Here is a 26,722-nt window from a genome sequence, read left to right as displayed (position 1 = left end):
GTGCATTATATTATTATTACAGCACAGGGTGCATTATATTATTATTACAGCACAGGGTGCATTATATTGGTATTACAGCACAGGTTGCATTATATTATTATTACAGCACAGGGTGCATTATATTGGTATTACAGCACAGGGTGCATTATATTATTATTACAGCACAGGGTGCATTATATTATTATTACAGCACAGGGTGCATTATATTATTATTACAGCACAGGGTGCATTATATTATTATTACAGCACAGGGTGCATTATATTATTATTACAGCACAGGGTGCATTATATTAGTATTACAGCACAGGGGGCATTATATCAGTATTACAGCACAGGGTGCATTATATTATTATTACAGCACAGGGTGCATTATATTAGTATTACAGCACAGGGTGCATTATATCAGTATTACAGCACAAGGTGCATTATATCAGTATTACAGCACAGGGTGCATTATATTATTATTACAGCACAGGGTGCACTATATTAGTATTACAGCACAGGGTGCATTATATCAGTATTACAGCACAGGGTGCATTATATTGGTATTACAGCACAGGGTGCATTATATTATTATTACAGCACAGGGTGCATTATATTATTATTACAGCACAGGGTGCATTATATTATTATTACAGCACAGGGTGCATTATATTATTATTACAGCAGCACAGGGTGCATTATATTATTATTACAGCACAGGGTGCATTATATTAGTATTACAGCACAGGGGGCATTATATCAGTATTACAGCACAGGGTGCATTATATTATTATTACAGCACAGGGTGCATTATATTAGTATTACAGCACAGGGTGCATTATATCAGTATTACAGCACAAGGTGCATTATATCAGTATTACAGCACAGGGTGCATTATATTATTATTACAGCACAGGGTGCACTATATTAGTATTACAGCACAGGGTGCATTATATCAGTATTACAGCACAGGGTGCATTATATTAGTATTACAGCACAGGGTGCATTATATCAGTATTACAGCACAGGGTGCATTATATTAGTATTACAGCACAGGGTGCATTATATTATTATTACAGCACAGGGTGCATTATATTAGTATTACAGCACAGGGTGCATTATATCAGTATTACAGCACAGGGTGCATTATATCAGTATTACAGCACAGGGTGCATTATATCAGTATTACAGCACAGGGTGCATTATATCAGTATTACAGCACAGGGTGCATTATATCAGTATTACAGCACAGGGTGCATTATATCAGTATTACAGCACAGGGTGCATTATATTATTATTACAGCACAGGGTGCATTATATTATTATTACAGCACAGGGTGCATTATATTATTATTACAGCACAGGGTGCATTATATTATTATTACAGCACAGGGTGCATTATATCAGTATTACAGCACAGGGTGCATTATATTATTATTACAGCACAGGGTGCATTATATCAGTATTACAGCACAGGGTGCATTATATCAGTATTACAGCACAGGGTGCATTATATTATTATTACAGCACAGGGTGCATTATATTATTATTACAGCACAGGGTGCATTATATTATTATTACAGCACAGGGTGCATTATATTATTATTACAGCACAGGGTGCATTATATCAGTATTACAGCACAGGGTGCATTATATCAGTATTACAGCACAGGGTGCATTATATCAGTATTACAGCACAGGGTGCATTATATCAGTATTACAGCACAGGTTGGTGCCTTCATTGCTCGGCGCTCGCTTCTCTCCTTTCTCGGAGTTTCTATACTTATCTGCAGGGATTAGGGCGCAGGATCCTCCGCTCTGGCCACGCCCCTCCGCTGTGACTGACAGGGGGCGGAGCTCCGGCCGGGGATGAGGGGAGCAGAGGAGGCTGCAGCTGGAGATCGGCAGAATGCGGGGACAGAACCGGACGGTGCGGCTGGGCCGGGGGCAGAGGCTGCAGGCGGTGTGTGTGCTGGGCACCAGCCTGGCCATACACGTCAGCGGGTGAGTGCCCCCAATATCTGCACCCAGATCCCCCCCCACCATATGTGCCCCCCAATATCTGCACCCAGATCTCCCCCACCATATGTACCCCCCCAATATCTGCACCTAGATCCCCCCACCATATGTGCCCCCCAATATCTGCACCCAGATCCCCCCCCACCATATGTGCCCCCCAATATCTGCACCCAGATCTCCCCCCACCATATGTACCCCCCCAATATCTGCACCTAGATCCCCCCACCATATGTACCCCCCCAATATCTGCACCCAGATTTCCCCCACCATATGTACCCCCAATATATGCACCCAGATTTCCCCCACCATATGTACCCCCCAATATCTGCACCCAGGTCTCCCCCACCATATGTACCCCCAATATATGCACCCAGATTTCCCCCACCATATGTACCCCCCAATATCTGCACCCAGATCTCCCCCACAATATGTACCCCCAATATCTGCACCCAGATTTCCCCCACCATATGTACCCCCCAATATCTGCACCCAGATCCCCCCACCATATGTATCCCCCAATATCTGCACCCAGGTCTCCCCCACCATATGTACCCCCCAATATCTGCACCCAGGTCTCCCCCACCATATGTACCCCCCAATATCTGCACCCAGATCTCCCCCACCATATGTACCCCCCAATATCTGCACCCAGATCTCCCCCACCATATGTACCCCCCAATATCTGCACCCAGGTCTCCCCCACCATATGTACCCCCCAATATCTGCACCCAGATCTCCCCCACCATATGTACCCCCCAATATCTGCACCCAGATCTCCCCCACCATATGTACCCCCCAATATCTGCACCCAGATCTCCCCCACAATATGTACCCCCAATATCTGCACCCAGGTCTCCCCCACCATATGTACCCCCCAATATCTGCACCCAGATCTCCCCCACAATATGTACCCCCCAATATCTGCACCCAGGTCTCCCCCACCATATGTACCCCCCAATATCTGCACCCAGATCTCCCCCACCATATGTACCCCCCAATATCTGCACCCAGGTCTCCCCCACCATATGTACCCCCCAATATCTGCACCCAGATCTCCCCCACAATATGTACCCCCAATATCTGCACCCAGGTCTCCCCCACCATATGTACCCCCCAATATCTGCACCCAGGTCTCCCCCACCATATGTACCCCCCAATATCTGCACCCAGATCCCCCCACCATATGTATCCCCCAATATCTGCACCCAGGTCTCCCCCACCATATGTACCCCCCAATATCTGCACCCAGATCTCCCCCACCATATGTACCCCCCAATATCTGCACCCAGATCCCCCCCCACCATATGTATCCCCCAATATCTGCACCCAGATCTCCCCCACCATATGTACCCCCCAATATCTGCACCCAGATCTCCCCCACCATATGTACCCCCCAATATCTGCACCCAGATCCCCCCACCATATGTACCCCCCAATATCTGCACCCAGGTCTCCCCCACCATATGTACCCCCCAATATCTGCACCCAGATCCCCCCACCATATGTACCCCCCAATATCTGCACCCAGGTCTCCCCCACCATATGTACCCCCCAATATCTGCACCCAGATCTCCCCCACCATATGTACCCCTCAATATCTGCACCCAGGTCTCCCCCACCATATGTACCCCCTAATATCTGCACCCAGATCTCCCCCACCATATGTACCCCCCAATATCTGCACCCAGATCTCCACAATATGTACCCCCTAATATCTGCACCCAGATCTCCCCCACCATATGTACCCCCAATATCTGCACCCAGGTCTCCCCCACCATATGTACCCCCCAATATCTGCACCCAGATCTCCACAATATGTACCCCCCAATATCTGCACCCAGATCCCCCCACCATATGTACCCCCCAATATCTGCACCCAGGTCTCCCCCACCATATGTACCCCCCAATATCTGCACCCAGATCTCCCCCACCATATGTACCCCTCAATATCTGCACCCAGGTCTCCCCCACCATATGTACCCCCTAATATCTGCACCCAGATCTCCCCCACCATATGTACCCCCCAATATCTGCACCCAGATCTCCACAATATGTACCCCCCAATATCTGCACCCAGATCTCCCCCACCATATGTACCCCCCAATATCTGCACCCAGATCTCCCCCACAATATGTACCCCCAATATCTGCACCCAGATCTCCCCCACCATATGTACCCCCAATATCTGCACCCAGGTCTCCCCCACCATATGTACCCCCCAATATCTGCACCCAGGTCTCCCCTACCATATGTACCCCCCAATATCTGCACCCAGATCCCCCCACCATATGTATCCCCCAATATCTGCACCCAGGTCTCCCCCACCATATGTACCCCCCAATATCTGCACCCAGATCTCCCCCACCATATGTACCCCCCAATATCTGCACCCAGATCCCCCCCCACCATATGTATCCCCCAATATCTGCACCCAGATCTCCCCCACCATATGTACCCCCAATATCTGCACCCAGGTCTCCCCCACCATATGTACCCCCCAATATCTGCACCCAGATCTCCCCCACCATATGTACCCCCCAATATCTGCACCCAGATCCCCCCACCATATGTATCCCCCAATATCTGCACCCAGGTCTCCCCCACCATATGTACCCCCCAATATCTGCACCCAGATCTCCCCCACAATATGTACCCCCAATATCTGCACCCAGATTTCCCCCACCATATGTACCCCCCAATATCTGCACCCAGATCCCCCCACCATATGTATCCCCCAATATCTGCTCCCAGGTCTCCCACCCAATATGTACCCCACAATATCTGCACCCAGTTCTCCCCCACCATATGTACCCCCCAATATCTGCACCCAGGTCTCCCCCACCATATGTACCCCCCAATATCTGCACCCAGGTCTCCCCCACAATATGTACCCCCAATATCTGCACCCAGATCTCCCCCACCATATGTACCCCCAATATCTGCACCCAGGTCTCCCCCACCATATGTACCCCCCAATATCTGCACCCAGGTCTCCCCCACCATATGTACCCCCCAATATCTGCACCCAGATCCCCCCACCATATGTATCCCCCAATATCTGCACCCAGGTCTCCCCCACCATATGTACCCCCCAATATCTGCACCCAGATCTCCCCCACCATATGTACCCCCCAATATCTGCACCCAGATCCCCCCCACCATATGTATCCCCCAATATCTGCACCCAGATCTCCCCCACCATATGTACCCCCCAATATCTGCACCCAGATCTCCCCCACCATATGTACCCCCCAATATCTGCACCCAGATCCCCCCACCATATGTATCCCCCAATATCTGCACCCAGGTCTCCCCCACCATATGTACCCCCCAATATCTGCACCCAGATCTCCCCCACCATATGTACCCCCCAATATCTGCACCCAGGTCTCCCCCACCATATGTACCCCCTAATATCTGCACCCAGATCTCCCCCACCATATGTACCCCCCAATATCTGCACCCAGGTCTCCCCCACCATATGTACCCCCCAATATCTGCACCCAGGTCTCCCCACCATAAGTACCCCCCAATATCTGCACCCAGATCCCCCCCACCATATGTATCCCCCAATATCTGCACCCAGATCTCCCCCACCATATGTACCCCCCAATATCTGCACCCAGGTCTCCCCCACCATATGTACCCCCCAATATCTGCACCCAGATCTCCCCCACCATATGTACCCCCCAATATCTGCACCCAGGTCTCCCCCACCATATGTACCCCCCCAATATCTGCACCCAGGTCTCCCCCACCATATGTACCCCCCAATATCTGCACCCAGATCTCCTCCACAATATGTACCCCCTAATGTCTGCACCCAAATCTCCCCCACCATATGTACCCCCCAATATCTGCACCCAGATGCCCCCCACCATATGTACCCCCCATTATCTGCACCCAGGTCTCCCCCACCATGTGTACCCCCCAATATCTGCACCCAGGTCTCCCCCACCATATGTACCCCCTAATATCTGCACCCAGATCTCCTCCACAATATGTACCCCCTAATATCTGCACCCAGATCCCCCCCACCATATGTACCCCCCAATATCTGCACCCAGATCTCCCCCACCATATGTACCCCCTAATATCTGCACCCAGATCTCCCCCACAATATGTACCCCCCAATATCTGCACCCAGGTCTCCCCACCATATGTACCCCCCAATATCTGCACCCAGATCCCCCCACCATATGTACCCCCCAATATCTGCACCCAGATCTCCCCCACCATATGTACCCCCCAATATCTGCACCTAGATCCCCCCACCATATGTACCCCCCAATATCTGCACCCAGATCTCCCCCACCATATGTACCCCCCAATATCTGCACCCAGATCTCCTCCACAATATGTACCCCCTAATATCTGCACCCAGATGCCCCCCACCATATGTACCCCCCAATATCTGCACCCAGGTCTCCCCCACAATATGTACCCCCCAATATCTGCACCCAGATCTCACCCCCACCATATGTACCCCCCAATATCTGCACCCAGGTCTCCCCCACCATATGTACCCCCCAATATCTGCACCCAGATCTCCTCCACAATATGTACCCCCAATATCTGCACCCAGATCCCCCCTCCTTATGTACCCCCAATATCTGCACCCAGATCTCCTCCACAATATGTACCCCCAATATCTGCACCCAGATCACCCCACCATATGTACCCCCCAATATCTGCACCCAGATCTCCCCCACAATATGTACCCCCAATATCTGCACCCAAGTCTCCCCCACCATATGTACCCCCCAATATCTGCACCCAGATCCCCCCCCACCATATGTACCCCCCAATATCTGCACCCAGGTCTCCCCCACCATATGTACCCCCCAATATCTGCACCCAGATCTCCCCCACCATATGTACCCCCCAATATCTGCACCCAGGTCTCCCCCACCATATGTACCCCCCCAATATCTGCACCCAGGTCTCCCCCACCATATGTACCCCCAATATCTGCACCCAGATCCCCCCACCATATGTACCCCACAATATCTGCACCCAGATCTCCTCCACAATATGTATCCCCTAATGTCTGCACCCAAATCTCCCCCACCATATGTACCCCCCAATATCTGCACCAAGATGCCCCCCACCATATGTACCCCCCATTATCTGCACCCAGGTCTCCCCCACCATATGTACCCCCCAATATCTGCACCCAGGTCTCCCCCACCATATGTACCCCCTAATATCTGCACCCAGATCTCCTCCACAATATGTACCCCCTAATATCTGCACCCAGATCTCCCCCACCATATGTACCCCAATATCTGCACCCAGATCCCCCCCACCATATGTACCCCCCAATATCTGCACCCAGGTCTCCCCCACCATATGTACCCCCTAATATCTGCACCCAGATCTCCCCCACCATATGTACCCCCCAATATCTGCACCAAGATCTCCCCCACAATATGTACCCCCCAATATCTGCACCCAGGTCTCCCCACCATATGTACCCCCCAATATCTGCACCCAGATCTCCCCCACCATATGTACCCCCCAATATCTGCACCAAGATCTCCCCCACAATATGTACCCCCCAATATCTGCACCCAGATCCCCCCACCATATGTACCCCCCAATATCTGCACCCAGATCTCCCCCACCATATGTACCCCCCAATATCTGCACCTAGATCCCCCCACCATATGTACCCCCCAATATCTGCACCCAGATCTCCCCCACCATATGTACCCCCCAATATCTGCACCCAGATCTCCTCCACAATATGTACCCCCTAATATCTGCACCCAGATGCCCCCCACCATATGTACCCCCCAATATCTGCACCCAGATCTCCTCCACAATATGTACCCCCAATATCTGCACCCAGATCCCCCCACCTTATGTACCCCCAATATCTGCACCCAGATCTCCTCCACAATATGTACCCCCAATATCTGCACCCAGATCACCCCACCATATGTACCCCCCAATATCTGCACCCAGGTCTCCCCCACCACATGTACCTTCCAATATCTGCACCCAGATCTCCACAATATGTACCCCCTAATATCTGCACCCAGATGCCCCCCACCATATGTACCCTCCAATATCTGCACCCAGATCTCACCCCCACCATATGTACCCCCAATATCTGCACCCAGGTCTCCCCCACCATATGTACCCCCCAATATCTGCACCCAGATCTCCTCCACAATATGTACCCCCTAATATCTGCACCCAGATGCCCCCCACCATATGTATCCCCCAATATCTGCACCCAGGTCTCCCCCACAATATGTACCCCCCAATATCTGCACCCAGATCTCACCCCCACCATATGTACCCCCCAATATCTGCACCCAGATCTCACCCCCACCATATGTACCCCCCAATATCTGCACCCAGATCTCCCCCACCATATGTACCCTCCAATATCTGCACCTAGATCTCCCCCACCATATGTACCCCCAATATCTGCACCCAGATCTCCCCCACCATATGTACCCCCCAATATCTGCACCTAGATCTCCCCCACCATATGTACCCCCAATATCTGCACCCAGATCTCCCCCACCATATGTACCCCCCAATATCTGCACCTAGATCTCCCCCACCATATGTACCCCCAATATCTGCACCCAGGTCTCACCCCACCATATGTACCCCCCAATATCTGCACCCAGATCTCACCCCCCACCATATGTACCCCCCAATATCTGCACCCAGATCTCACCCCCCCACCATATGACAGAAAAACGACTGGCACATCCAAACTAGTGTGAATAGGGGCATACAGGAGCCGCTACCTCCATATACAATACACAATATATGGTTGCACTCTATCGTGCCAAAGCATGTCTAATATGGAATACATGAAATATGAATAGCAAAATGGCTTTTGAACATTAGGAAAAATATTTGAGAGACGCTTTGCACAGGATTTGGCCAAATAGTGTGAGCCCATCAACCATCGTCAAGGTGGTCTCATTAATCTGATGGGTCCCTGACCTCCCTGTCCAAATGTGAACACTTACCGAAGGCCAATGTCTGTATGTCTGGGTGACTGTGGACACCTCTGTCAGTAAGGCCACATATGGGATGGCCGGAACCAAGTGTGAATAGATGTAATAATAAACCACATGGTGACGGGAGGAGTGCTCAGTAAGTAAGCAGATAGTGATGGGAGGAGTGCTCAGTCAGTAAGCAGATAGTGACGGGAGGAGTGCTCAGTCAGTAAGCAGATGGTGATGGGAGGAGTGCTCAGTCAGTAAGCAGATGGTGATGGGAGGAGTGCTCAGTCAGTAAGCAGATGGTGACGGGAGGAGTGCTCAGTAAGTAAGCAGATGGTGATGGGAGGAGTGCTCAGTCAGTAAGCAGATAGTGACGGGAGGAGTGCTCAGTCAGTAAGCAGATAGTGACGGGAGGAGTGCTCAGTCAGTAAGCAGATGGTGACGGGAGGAGTGCTCAGTCAGTAAGCAGATGGTGACGGGAGGAGTGCTCAGTCAGTAAGCAGATAGTGACGGGAGGAGTGCTCAGTCAGTAAGCAGATATTGACGGGAGGAGTGTTCAGTCAGTAAGCAGATAGTGACGGGAGGAGTGCTCAGTAAGTAAGCAGATAGTGACGGGAGGAGTGCTCAGTCAGTAAGCAGATAGTGACGGGAGGAGTGCTCAGTCAGTAAGCAGATAGTGACAGGAGGAGTGCTCAGTCAGTAAGCAGATAGTGACGGGAGGAGTACTCGGTCAGTAAGCAGATGGTGATGGGAGGAGTGCTCAGTCAGTAAGCAGATGGTGATGGGAGGAGTGCTCAGTCAGTAAGCTAACATACAAAATACAAAATTTTCCTAATCTTCAAAAGCCATTTTGCATTCATAATTCATATTAGACATGCTTTGGCACGATAGAGTGCAAACTTTTTTGTATTATATATTATATTCACCCCACCATTTGTCAACAAATGTATGACAGAGGTGACTCTGCCTGTATCATGTATGTATATACGTGCACCCATTAATCAGTGTTATCTGTGGTGTTACATAGGACTGCAGGTGACATCTACTACATTATCTGTACACAGAGAGTTATCACTGTGTTATCTGGTGTTACATAGGACTGCAGGTGAAATCTACTACATTATCTGTACTCAGAGTTATCACTGTTATCTGTGGTGTTACATAGGACTGCAGGTGACATCTACATTATCTGTACTCAGAGAGTCATCACTGTGTTATCTGTGGTGTTACATAGGACTGCAGGTGACATCTACTGCATTATCTGTACTCAGAGAGTTATCACTGTGTTATCTGTGGTGTTACATAGGACTGCAGGTGACATCTACGCTATCTGTGGTGTTTACATAGGACTGCAGGTGGCTGCTCGGCTCCTGCATAGGCTTTCCTTTCTCTTGTAGGTATGTGTCACACCTCTGATTCCTCCTGGTGACCCTGTGTTACTCTGGTGACCCCGTGTTACTCCCCTCGGCTTCTCTCTGCAGCTTCCTCAGTGGTCACCTAGGGGCTTCCAGCGGCCCTGGAGGATTTCCCGGAGGTGCGGAGCGCTTGCTGCTGCTTTGCCTTCTCTCTGTGTCATTGGGTGAGGTTGGTAGTTGTGGAGGCCATATCCTCCGCCGCAGCCCTTGGTCACATCGCCTGGAGTTCTGGGTCATTGTCCTATTGCAGCACAGATGATCCCTCCCGCTGCAGGGCAGACAGGCGGTGGCCGTGATGGTAATGGGCCTTATATGTGGAGTAAATCACTGTGTCCCCAGCAGAGACCCTCCACCATCACACCTCCCCGATGCTTCACTATGGGCACCACACATGTGGAAACCATCTGCTCCTTCTCTGTCTCTTAAAGACATGGCAGCTGGTACCAAAAATGTCACATTTGGACCCCTCAGACCTCCATACAGATTTCCACTAATCCAATGTCCAGTCCGTTTGTTGCTCGGTCCAAGCTCTTCTTGTCTGTGGTCCTTATTAGTGGCTTATTTGCAGCAGTTCCACTTTCGAGGCTGCTGCTCCTCGTCGTCTTCTCTCGACATCTGATGTAGACGTGCGTCTGCTACTTCGTGTCTGTTCATCATTTACGAAGACTGTTTCTGAGGCTGGTAACCCTTGATGAACTTCTCCTCTGCAGCAGAGGTCATGCTCGGTCGTCCTTTCCTGGGGCGGGCCTCACGAGTGCCAGTTTCATCAGAGTAGTTGATGATTTTCATGACTGCATGTGAGGGTACGCCTTCAAGGTTCTAGCAATGTTCCAGATAGGCTGATGGTAATAGTTGAGTGTTCCCTGCCGTGCAGAGGCGTAGCTAGAGCTTTTGCCGCCCTGGGCTGATCCCGAGTTTGGCGCCCCCCCCCCCCCAGCTCAATACACACAAAGGTTACCAAAAATGGTTTTCCTGTTTTGTAGAACTTAAACTGGGCCTAATGGTGTCACCCCCACATGCCACACCTGTGACTTAATACCACCACACCATGACCAGGCCACATAGTGACCGAATAATACTACATACAAGGGACAAATACCACCGCACCATTTCCAGACCACATATTACCACCACATAGTGACTGAATACTACAATACTGATCAGTAATAAAAAAAAAACCACAATACTATCACCATAAGTGCCAGTATTCACAGGAGATCTGTACTTAGTATGCAGTGTCTGTGTAGAGGTAATACAGAGATCACTGGTGACATTATACACAGGACCTCTATATAGTATACAGTGTATAGTGTCAGTGTATAGGTAACACTGACTCACCAGTGACGTCTCTAGGTGAAGTCCTTCATCTTTCATCCAGCACAGACCGCCATCATTCCTTCCAGCCAGGACTCGTTTCTGCAGGAAATAACACAGTTATCTCGAGCTCCGCTTGCAGAACACATTACTTAATTTTTCACAACTTCTACATTACACCACATGAAGAAAAAAAGGTGATATAGTGTCACTCTGCACAGTAACAGGACCGCCCCCCCATTTAAAACAGTATACTCAAAAAATAAAATAAATACATCACTGCAGTAATAATATCCCTTAATTATCCCCTATGGTAATAATATTCCCCACCCTGGCCCCGTTTATCTCATTCCTGGCTCCAGCCATATGTTGTCGTATCCTGCCCTCATGAGTATCCATTCTACCCCATATGATCTCCCCATCCTGCCCCACCAGCCTCCATCGTATCCGTCCTGCCCCATGATCCAATCCTGCCCCGTGTCTCCAATCATGCCCCGTATCTACATTCTGCCCATGCCTCAAGTCCTGCCCCCAGTGTGTCCAGCATATTACCCCCATGTTGTCCAGCAATCTGCCCCAGTGTGTCCAGCATATTACCCCCATGTTGTCCAGCAATCTGCCCCAGTGTGTCCAGCATATTACCCCCAGTGTGTCCAGCAATCTGCCCCAGTATGTCCAGCATATTACCCCCAGTGTGTCCAGCAATCTGCCCTCAGTGTGTCCAGCAATCTGCCCCAGTGTCCAGCCTTTCCCCAGTGTGTCCAGCAGTCTGCCCCAGTGTGTCCAGCATATTACCCCCAGTGTCCAGCATTGCCCCAGTGTGTCCAGTATATTACCCCCAGTGTGTCCAGCAATCTGCCCCAGTGTCCAGCATTGCCCCAGTGTGTCCAGAAGTCTGCCCCAGGGTCTCCAGCATTGCCTCAATGTGTCCAGAAATCTGCCCCAGGGTCTCCAGTATTGCCCCAGTGTGTCCAGCAATCTGCCCCAGGGTCTCCAGTATTGCCCCAGTGTGTCCAGCAATCTGCCCCATGGTCTCCTGTATTGCCCCAGTGTGTCCAGCATTCTGCCCCATGGTCTCCAGTATTGCCCCGGTGTGTCCAGCAATCTGCCCCATGGTCTCCAGTATTGCCCCAGTATGTCCAGAAATCTGCCCCAGGGTCTCCAGTATTGCCCCAGTGTGTCCAGCAATCTGCCCCAGGGTCTCCAGTATTGCCCCAGTGTGTCCAGCAATCTGCCCCATGGTCTCCTGTATTGCCCCAGTGTGTCCAGCATTCTGCCCCATGGTCTCCAGTATTGCCCCGGTGTGTCCAGCAATCTGCCCCATGGTCTCCAGTATTGCCCCAGTATGTCCAGCATTCTGCCCCATGGTCTCCAGTATTGCCCCAGTGTGTCCAGCATTCTGCCCCATGGTCTCCAGTATTGCCCCAGTGTGTCCAGCATTCTGCCCCATGGTCTCCAGTATTGCCCCAGTGTGTCCAGCATTCTGCCCCATGGTCTCCAGTATTGCCCCAGTGTGACCAGCAATCTGCCCCATAGTCTCCTGTATTGCCCCAGTGTGTCCAGCAATCTGCCCCATGGTCTCCTGTATTGCCCCAGTGTGTCCAGCAATCTGCCCCATGGTCTCCTGTATTGCCCCAGTGTGTCCAGCAATCTGCCCCATAGTCTCCTGTATTGCCCCAGTGTGTCCAGCAATCTGCCCCATGGTCTCCTGTATTGCCCCAGTGTGTCCAGCATTCTGCCCCATGGTCTCCAGTACTGCCCCAGTGTGTCCAGCAATCTGCCCCATGGTCTCCAGTATTGCCCCAGTGTGTCCAGCATTCTGCCCCATGGTCTCCAGTACTGCCCCAGTGTGTCCAGCAATCTGCCCCATGGTCTCCAGTATTGCCCCAGTGTGTCCAGCATTCTGCCCCATGGTCTCCAGTACTGCCCCAGTGTGTCCAGCAATCTGCCCCATGGTCTCCAGTATTGCCCCAGTGTGTCCAGCATTCTGCCCCATGGTCTCCAGTACTGCCCCAGTGTGTCCAGCAATCTGCCCCATGGTCTCCAGTATTGCCCCAGTGTGTCCAGCATTGCCCCAGCCCCAGACAGTCAGACATAAAGAAAAAAAAAAAAAAGTAAAATCCTCACCTCTCCTGTTCCCAGCGCAGGTCCGGTGCAGTCAGCGTCTCTCCGGCTCTGCGACGCTCAGGACAGAGAGGCAGAGCGGCGCGCACAGTAGTGACGTCATCGCGCCCTCTGCTCTGAGACGTCGCAGAGTCAGGGGACGCTGCAGCTGCCGGCGCCGCAGGAACCAGGAGAGGTGAGTATAGAGCGGGGGGCGGGGGCGGGACCCGGGGGTGGGGGGAGCTGGCCCTGGTCGTGGCGGCGGACGGCGCCGCCCGAAGATTTAAAGGGGCGTCTTTTTTTTTTTTTTTTTATCTTCTTCTCCTGCAGCGCCGGCCGCCCCCAGCATTGTGCCGCCCGGGGCGGACCGCCCCCCCCGCACCCCCCTTCCTACGCCACTGCTGCCGTGTTCTGGTTTACAAGTTGTTCTCTACGGCTCCGTAGTGTATGGAGCTGAGAACCAACATGGCCTCACAACTCATGGCTACAACACGTTCTGAAGGCCACTGATTCCAGAGATGAACCATGGACGAGGCGACCTGTTCATTGGAAGCAATTCCTTGTGGAGACCATAGGAACTGCGGAGAGAATGACCAGGGGTGTAAGCTGTCATCAAAGTACTGGGGGCCGAGGAGGGATCCGAGGGACACATTCTGGTTTGTGTCTCCTTACTCCTTGTTTCTCTGTGTCCTTCATGGTTTTCTGCCGTCAGCCTAAATCTATAATGTGCGCATTCCAATAAGAACCGGGAGGTCTGGACTTTTGCCCGTCGGTCCTGTAGAACTACACAAACTGTGTATCATCTCCAGTGATGATCTGTCGTGGTATCAGGATTCACCAAAGTGTAGACCAGATTCTCACCTGACCACTGCAGCCCCTACCAGCGGACCCCTCGTCAGCCATTGCAGTGTATTACCTCCGTCAGCGGATTTGGCGGTTTAGATTTAGACTGACCATGAAGGGTTAACATTTGCACAGCGGGGGACGGGTGTTACATTATACGTTATTACGCTCCGGCTCCGTGTCCAGTAATAACTTGGTATTGTAATACTGCAGCTCATCAGATGCGTCTTCGTTACAGCTTAGGCTACTTTCACTCTACCGTCGGTACGTGTCCGTCGTTATCCATCGGGCCGACGTACCGACGCACGTTGTGAAATTTATGCACGACGTGGGCAGCGGATGCAGTTTTTCAACGCATCCGCTGCCCAGTCTAAAGTCTGGGGATGAGGGGGTGGAGTTTCGGCCGCGCATGCACGGTAGAAAATGGCGGATGCGACGGACAAAAAAAGTTCACTTGAACGTTTTTTCGTGCTGATGGTCTGCCAAAACACAACGGATCCGTTGTACGACGGACGCGATGTATGGCCATCCGTTGCGATCCGACGCTAATACAAGTCTATGGGCAAAAAACGCATCCTGCGGGCACATTTGCAGGATACGTTTTTTTCCCAAAACGACGGATTGCGACGGATTGCAAAAAACGCAAATATGAAAGTAGCCTAAGTGTCACCATTGTCAGATTCCTGACAACCTGCTCACAGGGGTCACAATAGGACTGGACAGATTTTTTGCCGTGCAGAGGTCTGGGAAAGCTGAGTGGCAGAAGCATAATGATGAGGGGTTACTGAGTACATCGCCCGGGAATTATTTCCCACTTCCTTCTTCTGGATCTGCTGCCGTTTCTCCGTTTGTCTTGGTCTTTGCTCTTCCAGTGATGAAACTTCTGCAGGAAATGGTGACACAAAGTAACTCGGATGTTGTCACTTCCAGGTTCCAACAGTAACGATACAATGTAATGTGTACGGAACCTCACTACAACCCGCAGATGGAAACAAATCACGTTTAGTGTCTGATAGACTCCTAGAATGTCAGAGATGAAAGGGACCCCCGGGGTCATCATAACCAACCCCCCGCTCAATGCAGGATTCACTAAACCACCTCAGACAGATGTCTGTCCAGCCTCTGTGTGAAGACTTCTATTGAAGGAGAACTCACCACCTCTCGTGGCCGCCTGTTCCACTCATTGATCGCCTTCACTTTCACCCTTCTAATCTCTAATCTGTATCTTCTCCCTTTCAGTTTCCTTTCATTGCTTATCGTGTTTCCATGTGTAGATGAGAATAATGATGATCCCTCTACACTGTGACAGACCCTCAGATATTTGTAGACAACTATTAAGTCTCCTCTAAGTCTTCTTTTTGCAGCTAAACATTCCCAGATCCTTTACCCGTTCCTCCTAGGACATACTTTGCAGTCCGCTCACCATTCTGGTCGCTCTTCTCTGAATTTGCTCCAGTTTTTCATTGTCTTTTTTACAATGTGGTTCCCAGAACTGGACCCAGTATCCAGATGAGGCCTGACCAAGGAGGAGTAGAGGAGATAATTACTTCATGTGATTTAGACTCTATGCTTCTCCTATCACATCCTAGAACTGTTTGCCTTTTTTGCTGCTGCATCACACTGTTGACTCCTGTGCAGTCTGTGATCTATTAGTATACCCAAGTCTTTTTCACACGTGCTGTTGCTTAGTTCTATTCTTCCCACTCTATAGATGTAATTTCTGTTTTTCTTGCATTTCTCCCTAGTAAATCCCATTCTATTAGTCGCTGCTAGTGATAAGCGAGTATGCTTGGGTTTTGCCGAGCACACTCGGGTGGTCTCCGAGTATTTGTGAGTGCTGGGAGATTTAGTTTTTGTTGATGCAGCTGCATGATTTGCGGCTGCTAGACAGCTTGAATACATGTGGGGATTCCTTAGCAACCAGGCAACCCCCACATGTACTCAGGCTGGCTAGCAGCTGTAAATCATGCAGCTGCATCAACATAAACTAAATCTCCCAGCACTCACAAATACTCGGAGACCACCCGAGCGTGCTCGGGAAAACCTGAGCAACGAGTATACTTGCTCATCACTAGTCGCTGCCCATTGTTCAAGCTTCTCTAGATCCTTCTGAATCCTTTCTCTGTCTTCTCTAGTGTTCATTATTCCTCCTAGCTTTGCATCGTCTGCAAATGTGATCAGTTTACCTTCAGTTTCCTTATCTAGATCATTTATAAAAATGTTGGACAATATTGGGGCCAAGACAGAGCCTTGTGGTCCTCCACTTGTAACACCTGGGGCCAAGACCGAGCCTTGTGGTCCTCCACTTGTAACACCTGGGGCCAGGACAGAGCCTTGTGGTTCCCCACTTGTAACACCTGGGGCCAGGACAGAGCCTTGTGGTCCCCACTTGTAGCACTGGGGCCAGGACAGAGTCTTGTGGTCCCTACTTGTAACACTGGGGCCAGGACAGAGTCTTGTGGTCCCCACTTGTAACACTGGGGCCAGGACAGAGCCTTGTGGTCCCCACTTGTAGCACTGTGGCCAGGACAGAGCCTTGTGGTCCCCACCTGTAACACTGGGGCCAGGACAGAGCCTTGTGGTCCCCACTTGCCAGGACAGAGCCTTGTGGTCCCCACTTGTAACACTGGGTCCAGGACGGAGCCTTGTGGTCCCCACTTGTAACACAGGGGCCAGGACAGAGCCTTGTGGTCCCCACTTGTAACACTGGGGCCAAGACAGAGCCTTGTGGTCCCCACTTGTAACACTGGGGCCAGGACAGAGCCTTGTCGCCCCCGCTTGTAACACTGGAGCCAGAACAGAGCCTTGTGGCCCCCACTTGTAACACTCGGGCCAGGACAGAGTCTTGTGGCCCCCACTTGTAACACTGGGGCCAGGACAGAGTCTTGTGGCCCCCACTTGTAACACTGGAGCCAGAACAGAGCCTTGTGGTCCCTAATTGTAACACTGGAGCCAGGACAGAGCCTTGTGGCCCCCACTTGTAACACTGGGCCAGGACAGAGTCTTGTGGCCCCCACTTGTAACACTGGGGCCAGGACAGAGTCTTGTGGCCCCCACTTGTAACACTGGAGCCAGAAAAGAGCCTTGTGGTCCCTAATTGTAACACTGGAGCCAGAAAAGAGCCTTGTGGCCCCCACTTGCAACACTGGGCCCAGGACAGAGCCTTGTGGTCCCCACTTGTAACACTGGGGCCAGGACAGAGCCTTGTGGTACCCACTTGTAACACTGGGGCCAGGACAGAGCCTTGTGGTCCCCACTTGTAACACTGGGGCCAGGACAGAGCCTTGTGGTCCCCACTTGTAACACTGGGCCCAGGACAGAGCCTTGTGGTCCCCACTTGTAACACTGGGGCCATGACAGAGTCTTGTGGCCCCCACTTGTAACACTGGGGCCAGGACAGAGTCTTGTGGCCCCCACTTGTAACACTGGGGCCAGGACAGAGTCTTGTGGCCCCCACTTGTAACACTGGGGCCAGGACAGAGTCTTGTGGCCCCCACTTGTAACACTGGGGCCAGGACAGAGCCTTGTGGTCCCCACTTGTAACACTGGGGCCAGGACAGAGCCTTGTGGTCCCCACTTGTAACTCTGGGGCCAGGACAGAGCCTTGTGGTCCCCACTTGTAACACTGGGGCCAGGACAGAGTCTTGTGGCCCCCACTTGTAACACTGGGGCCAGGACAGAGCCTTGTGGCCCCCACTTGTAACACTGGGGCCAGGACAGAGTCTTGTGGCCCCCACTTGTAACACTGCGGCCAGGACAGAGCCTTGTGGCCCCCACTTGTAACACTGGGGCCAGGACAGAGCCTTGTGGTCCCCACTTGTAACACTGGGGCCAGGACAGAGCCTTGTGGTCCCCACCTGTAACACTGGGGCCAGGACAGAGCCTTGTGGTCCCCACTTGTAACACTGGGGCCAGGACAGAGCCTTGTGGTCCCCACCTGTAACACTGGGGCCAGGACAGAGCCTTGTGGTCCCCACTTGTAACACTGGGGCCAGGACAGAGCCTTGTGGTCCCCACCTGTAACACTGGGGCCAGGACAGAGCCTTGTGGTCCCCACCTGTAACACTGGGGCCAGGACAGAGCCTTGTGGTCCCCACTTGTAACACTCATCCAATGGGATGTGCAGCCATTTATTACCACTCTTTGTATGATCACTGATCCAGTTATGATCCATCTAGCTGTTGACTTATCAATCAATCCCATACTTGGTCATTTTTTCAATACAGTATGAGATACTTTGTGTTTGGGGCGTGTTCACATGCATTTGAATGATAGTTTTGGAAAATTGCAGTGAAAATGCAGAACACACCATTAATGTCTGCAGTCAGTGCAGTGAAAGGTTGGATGACAAGCTGTCCTGGGGGTTGTTACAATGTATCAGCAGACAATGCTCTGTGAGCTGAGGGCAGCAGTGTCTCTACAGGCTGATACATTGTACAGGTCCTTCTCAAAAAATTAGCATATAGTGTTAAATTTCATTATTTACCATAATGTAATGATTACAATTAAACTTTCATATATTATAGATTCATTATCCACCAACTGAAATTTGTCAGGTCTTTTATTGTTTTAATACTGATGATTTTGGCATACAACTCCTGATAACCCAAAAAACCTGTCTCAATAAATTAGCATATCAAGAAAAGGTTCTCTAAACGACCTATTACCCTAATCTTCTGAATCAACTAATTAACTCTAAACACATGCAAAAGATACCTGAGGCTTTTATAAACTCCCTGCCTGGTTCATTACTCAAAACCCCCATCATGGGTAAGACTAGCGACCTGACAGATGTCAAGAAGGCCATCATTGACACCCTCAAGCAAGAGGGTAAGACCCAGAAAGAAATTTCTCAACAAATAGGCTCTTCCCAGAGTGCTGTATCAAGGCACCTCAATGGTAAGTCTGTTGGAAGGAAACAATGTGGCAGAAAACGCTGTACAACGAGAAGAGGAGACCGGACCCTGAGGAAGATTGTGGAGAAGGACCGATTCCAGACCTTGGGGAACCTGAGGAAGCAGTGGACTGAGTCTGGTGTGGAAACATCCAGAGCCACCGTGCACAGGCGTGTGCAGGAAATGGGCTACAGGTGCCGCATTCCCCAGGTAAAGCCACTTTTGAACCATAAACAGCGGCAGAGGCGCCTGACCTGGGCTACAGAGAAGCAGCACTGGACTGTTGCTAAGTGGTCCCAAGTACTTTTTTCTGATGAAAACAAATTTTGCATGTCATTCGGAAAACAAGGTGCCAGAGTCTGGAGGAAGACTGGGGAGAAGGAAATGCCAAAATGCCTGAAGTCCAGTGTCAAGTACCCACAGTCAGTGATGGTGTGGGGTGCCATGTCAGCTGCTGGTGTTGGTCCACTGTGTTTCATCAAGGGCAGGGTCAATGCAGCTAGCTATCAGGAGATTTTGGAGCACTTCATGCTTCCATCGGCTGAAATGCTTTATGGAGATGAAGATTTCATTTTTCAGCACGACCTGGCACCTGCTCACAGTGCCAAAACCACTGGTAAATGGTTTACTGACCATGGTATTACTGTGCTCAATTGGCCTGCCAACTCTCCTGACCTGAACCCCATAGAGAATCTGTGGGATATTGTGAAGAGAAAGTTGAGAGACGCAAGACCCAACACTCTGGATGAGCTTAAGGCCGCTATTGAAGCATCCTGGGCCTCCATAACATCTCAGCAGTGTCACAGGCTGATTGCCTCCATGCCACGCCGCATTGAAGCAGTCATTTCTGCCAAAGGATTCCCCACCAAGTATTGAGTGCATAACTGAACATTATTATTTGATGGTTTTTTTGTTTGTTATTAAAAAACACTTTTATTTGATTGGATTGGTGAAATATGCTAATTTATTGAGACAGGTTTTTTGGGTTATCAGGAGTTGTATGCCAAAATCATCAGGATTAAAACAATAAAAGACCTGACAAATTTCAGTTGGTGGATAATGAATCTATAATATATGAACGTTTAATTGTAATCATTACATTATGGTAAATAATGAAATTTAACACTATATGCTAATTTTTTGAGAAGGACCTGTATCTCTGCGAGTACTGTTATTTCCCACCCTTCGATGTCAGGGATTCCTGCTGTGTTCCCCTCGGTGCTGACGGTCACAGACTCCATGGTTCTTGGAGCCTTCGGCCGGTTCAGAATCCGAGGTCCAGCTCAGTGCAGGTGCTTTGATTTGGGGGTCGCCCAGCACTTCTCCGAGGGGCAGTACTCCTATTCCTGGTGGGTTCATGTCTGTATTTTGGTTCTGAACTTTATTTATAAAACAAATAAATTCCTTTTTCCTTCTGGTCTATTCTATGTGAAACTATTGTAACTTCTGAGTAACAGAACGCCTCATCTCTGGCCGCCCCGATGGGGGTCTGTAAGTGCGAAGCGAAGACCCCAACCCCGGAGACGTGTATCTATTACACCCACAGCATCAGATCTCTGGGGTCGTCTTCTCGGGGGGGATTCTTTTTTTGCATTCACATTTCAGCTGTGCCGTTTTTTTTTAAACCTCGTTGACAAGAATACCATGTGAACTGCGTTGCGGTTTTCTTACAATTTCACTGAGTATTTGATGTGGATTTTGAGGCTGATTCCGCTGTAAACTCCCTTCAGCGTGTGAACATCCCGCTACTGGGATGAAGGAGATTCTCCGCAGATGTGCAGTTATATAGGGGGTGTCCACCATTTGGGACGATATTTTTCGCTTTACTTTCATGCATTTTTTTTAGCTAAAAAATATTGTTTGTGATCAGTTTCCATGACAGATGTTGCACCGTTTTCCTTCCGTAGCCTCTGTGTGGTATTATCCTTTGCTAGCTGCAGAATGGGTTAACTGAGGATCCATCAGCGAGCTCATTCTGATGGCTCAATAGGGGAGTTTCTAACTCTCTTCTGAGTCTGTAAGGGTATGTGCATACATTAGGATTTCTTCCGGATTTTTCGCGTTTTTTCGCTATAAAAAAGCATACATATGCATCCTATCATTTATAATGCATTCTGCAATTTTTGTGCATATGTTGCGTTTTTTTCCGCTAAAAAAACACATCGCGGTAAAAAAAACACAGCATGTTCATTATTTTGCGGATTTCCCACTATATCATTGCATTGGGAAATCTCCAGAAAAAAAAACGCAAAAAATCCGCAAAACACAACGCATGTGGATTTCTTGCAGAAAATGTCCGGTTTTTGTTCAGGAAATTTCTGCAAGAAATCCTGACGTGTGCACATACCCTCAAAGTCAAATTAAGCAAAAAATGTTAATTAAAACAAATTAATATTATGTTTCGACATACCGGTATAAAATTGATGTTTGGCGACTGCCAAACGATGAGAACAGAAATGTGGAATATTTTATCTAATAAAGGTTGTGTTTAATTGTAAAGGCCTGCAAGGGTTAATAGCGGGGGGCTTAATGTAGGGGGTCGCACCATGGCATCACATTCGCCTGTGTGCGTGGATGGGCACCGTCGCATGGAATAGAACAGGTTCATGTCCGTGCTTGATACAGGGATTGTCGTAAATCCGCAGATTGTGCCCCCAGCCAGCGACTGGTTAATGTGTCGTCCCCGCTCAGGTCCGTGTCTGGCGCTGGTTCGGCGCGGAGCAGCTGTGATGGGGTAATCTCCGTGGAGCGATGGCTCTCGGCACCTGGAGAGGGATATTCAGAGCCGCGCTGATCGGCCCTTAGGAATAACCTTCTAAGGATTTGTAGGGCTTACCGCTAAGTGCGTTCTCTGTGGCGGTCCGCGGCCAGGACGGCCATTATCTCTGTTTATCTAGTACGGGGTCCAGGGACTGGATGTGATGGGGGGCCGAGGAATAATCAGCTGCTGCTGGGTGACCTCTCTGCTTGTCAGAGCGGTGTTGGCTCCTGTGCCGCGATGGTCTCCTCTACGGCTCATAGCCATCTGCTGGACGTCTGCACCGAGGCAACGCAATGGCCGCATGTAGTATCTCGCTAGACTTAATAGATGACTGCAGGTCGCAGATTCCAGATTATTGGGTTTACCTGGGTGTAATCCATACTTGTGGCCGGAGCCCCCTGGCCGCTCCCGAGTGTCATTTCATGGAGCTCTTAGGTTGGTTTACAATACACCAGGTTATGATGTGGCGACATAACGCTGGTCTGTTCCATCAGTCGTCTCCTCACCCTGGCGGCCATAACAGGTACAATAACGCCAAGCGGAGGCAATCGTCAGAACTTTGGAAATGCCAGCCATCGTATATCGCCAGGTGCCGCCCATCGTATATCGCCATGTGCCGGCCATCGTATATCGCCAGGTGCCGGCCATCGTATATAATCGCCAGGAGCCGGCCATCGTATATAATCGCCTAAAGCCGGCCATCGTATATAATCGCCAGGTGCCGGCCATCGTATATCGCCAGGAGCCGGCCATCGTATATCGCAAGGTGCTGCCCATCGTATATCGCAAGGTGATTGCCATCGTATATCGCCAGATGTCGGCCATCATATATAATCGCCAGGTGCCGGCCATCGTATATCGCAAGGTGATTGCCATCGTATATCGCCAGATGTCGGGTATCATATATAATCGCCAGGTGCCGGCCATCGTATATCGCCAGGATCCGGCCATCGTATATCGCCAGGTGTCGGCCATCATATATAATCGCCAGGTGCTGGCCATCGTATATCGCCAGGTGCCGGCCATCGTATATCGCCAGGTGTCGGCCATCGTATATCGCCAGGTGCCGGCCATCGTATATCGCCAGGTGCCGGCCATCGTATATCGCCAGGTGCCGGCCATCGTATATCGCCAGCAGCCGGCCATCGTATATCGCCAGGTGCCGGCCATCGTATATCGCCAGGTGCCGGCCATCGTATATTGCCAGGTGCCGGCCATCGTATATCGCCAGGTGCCGGCCATCGTATATCGCCAGGTGCCGGCCATCGTATATCGCCAGGAGCCGGCCATCGTATATCGCCAGGAGCCGGCCATCGTATATCGCCAGGTGATTGCCATCGTATATCGCCAGGTGATTGCCATCGTATATCGCCAGGTGATTGCCATCGTATATGGCCAGGAGCCGGCCATCGTATATCGCCATGTGCCGGCCATCGTATATCGCCACGTGCCGGCCAGCGTATATCGCCACGTGCCGGCCATCGTATATCGCCAGGTGATTGCCATTGTATATCGCCAGGAGCCGGCCATCGTATATCGCAAGGTGCCGCCCATCGTATATCGCCAGGTGCCGGCCATCATATATAATCGCCAGGAGCCGGCCATCGTATATAATCTCCAAGAGCCGGCCATCGCCAAGCGGAGGCAATCGTCAGAACTTTGGAAATGCCAGCCATCGTATATCGCCAGGTGATTGCCATTGTATATCGCCAGGAGCCGGCCATCGTATATCGCCAGGTGCCGCCCATCGTATATCGCAAGGTGCCGCCCATCGTATATCGCAAGGTGCCGGCCATCGTATATAATCTCCAAGAGCCGGCCATCGCCAAGCGGAGGCAATCGTCAGAACTTTGGAAATGCCAGCCATCGTATATCGCCAGGTGCCGCCCATCGTATATCGCCATGTGCCGGCCATCGTATATCGCCAGGTGCCGGCCATCGTATATAATCGCCAGGAGCCGGCCATCGTATATAATCGCCAGGAGCCGGCCATCGTATATCGCCAGGAGCCGGCCATCGTATATCGCAAGGTGCCGCCCACCGTATATCGCAATGTGATTGCCATCGTATATCGCCAGATGTCGGCCATCATATATAATCGCCAGGTGCCGGCCATCGTATATCGCCAGGATCCGGCCATCGTATATCGCCAGGTGCCGCCCATCGTATATCGCCATGTGCCGGCCATCGTATATAATCGCCAGGTGCCGGCCATCGTATATCGCCAGGAGCCGGCCATCGTATATCGCAAGGTGCCGCCCATCGTATATCGCAATGTGATTGCCATCGTATATCGCCAGATGTCGGCCATCATATATAATCGCCAGGTGCCGGCCATCGTATATCGCCAGGATCCGGCCATCGTATATCGCCAGGTGTCGGCCATCATATATAATCGCCAGGTGCCGACCATCGTATATCGCCAGGTGCCGGCCATCGTATATCGCCAGGTGCCGGCCATCGTATATCGCCAGGTGCCGGCCATCGTATATCGCCAGGTGCCGGCCATCGTATATCGCCAGGAGCCGGCCATCGTATATCGCCAGGTGATTGCCATCGTATATCGCCAGGTGATTGCCATCGTATATCGCCAGGTGATTGCCATCGTATATCGCCAGGTGATTGCCATCGTATATGGCCAGGAGCCGGCCATCGTATATCGCCACGTGCCGGCCAGCGTATATCGCCACGTGCCGGCCATCGTATATCGCCAGGTGATTGCCATTGTATATCGCCAGGAGCCGGCCATCGTATATCGCAAGGTGCCGCCCATCGTATATCGCCAGGTGCCGGCCATCATATATAATCGCCAGGAGCCGGCCATCGTATATAATCGCCAGGTGCCGGCCATCGTATATCGCCAGGTGCCGCCCATCGTATATCGCAAGGTGCCGCCCATCGTATATCGCCAGGTGCCGGCCATCGTATATAATCTCCAAGAACCGGCCATCGTATATAATCGCCAGGTGCCGGCCATCGTATATAATCGCCAGGTGCCGGCCATCGTATATAATCTCCAAGAGCCGGCCATCGTATATAATCGCCAGGTGCCGGCCATCGTATATCGCAAGGTGCCAGCCATCGTATATCGCCAGGTGCCGGCCATCGTATATCGCCAGGTGTCGGCCATCGTATATCGCCAGGTGATTGCCATCGTATATTGCCAGGTGCCGGCCATCGTATATCGCCAGGTGCCGGCCATCGTATATCGCCAGGTGCCGGCCATCGTATATCGCCAGGAGCCGGCCATCGTATATCGCCAGGTGATTGCCATCGTATATCGCCAGGTGATTGCCATCGTATATCGCCACGTGCCGGCCATCATATATCGCCAGGTGATTGCCATCGTATATCGCCAGGTGATTGCCATCGTATATCGCCAGGTGCCGGCCAACGTATATCGCCAGGTGCCAGCCATCGTATATATCGCCAGGTGCCGGCCATCGTATATCGCCAGGTGCCGGCCATCGTATATATCGCCCGGAGTCGGTCATCGTATATTGCCAGGTGCCGGCCATCGTATATCGCCAGGTGCCGGCCATCGTATATCGCCAGGTGCCGGCCATCGTATATCGCCAGGTGCTGGCCATCGTATATTGCCAGGTGCCGGCCATCGTATATCGCCAGGTGACGCCGTCTGCAGAATCTCATATGACTAATAGTATTGACGGTCGTATCTGTAGCCCACCAGTGATGGCGCCGTGGAGCGCTGCACAGTACCACGTCCTATGTTTCTGGAGTCCCCCTTTAATAGTGGTGTGTGCGGAGTGGAGCCGTCTGCTGCCTCGGCCCCTCCGTCTTCTGTATTACAGCTTGTTCCCACTTGTCACCTGAGTCGAGGCTGCCGAGGGCGCTCCACGTACATTCCTCCCCGGACCCTTCCAGACATTTTAGAACTTGCTAGGTGGATCTTGTAGGTTTCTGACACCCCCTTTAAAGATGGCAGCGAGATTTGGGCGTCACATGAATGTGTCTGTATCGAGTTCTGGGTGATGAGGGGAAAAATGTGACAACAGCTGTGAACGCTGGTCCTGTGTATATCCGGCCCGGACCCATGTACAGGCGTGAAATCCCCTATAAATGTGAGATCTGAAGCCGCCACTTATGTCCCAAATCTGGTGCTGGGAAAGTTGTGTGACAACCAGTATGGCCGCCCGGGATAGCCGTCACCCAATACGACCAGTCTCCTGGTGTATGGCATTGACTCAGCGTGATCTCTGTGTCATTCTGAGCTGCCATAGCCTGAATGTCACATGGTGTGCGCGGCCCCCCGACCTGGAGTCCTGCACCCCAGGATGAGCCCTGCGTGGCCTGTGATTGACAGGTTTGAGATTACTTTATGTACAAGCGCCGTCATGATGGGACTCCATACTTATAAGGTGCAGTGTAGGAGGGTCTCTGCAGGTCACTAGT

The 26,722-nt window shown here is 51.2% G+C and overlaps 1 protein-coding gene across 1 annotated transcript in view; it reads left to right on the top strand.

Moving 5' to 3' along the window:
* Window positions 1–1,821: 1,821 nt before the first annotated feature.
* The window catches only part of PADI2 (peptidyl arginine deiminase 2), a 55,175-nt gene continuing 30,274 nt past the window's right edge, over window positions 1,822–26,722 (top strand). The window contains exon 1 of the mRNA XM_069741091.1: window positions 1,822–1,986. Coding sequence (XP_069597192.1) covers window positions 1,892–1,986 — 95 coding nt within the window. The 5' untranslated portion in view covers window positions 1,822–1,891. The remainder of the gene's footprint in view (window positions 1,987–26,722) is intronic.

Source organism: Ranitomeya imitator, chromosome 10 (genome assembly GCF_032444005.1).
Source record: "Ranitomeya imitator isolate aRanImi1 chromosome 10, aRanImi1.pri, whole genome shotgun sequence".
Classification (NCBI taxonomy): Eukaryota; Metazoa; Chordata; class Amphibia; order Anura; family Dendrobatidae; genus Ranitomeya; species Ranitomeya imitator.
The sequence above is the reverse complement of the archived record's forward strand: the minus strand, read 5'-3'. Positions and strand labels throughout refer to the sequence as shown.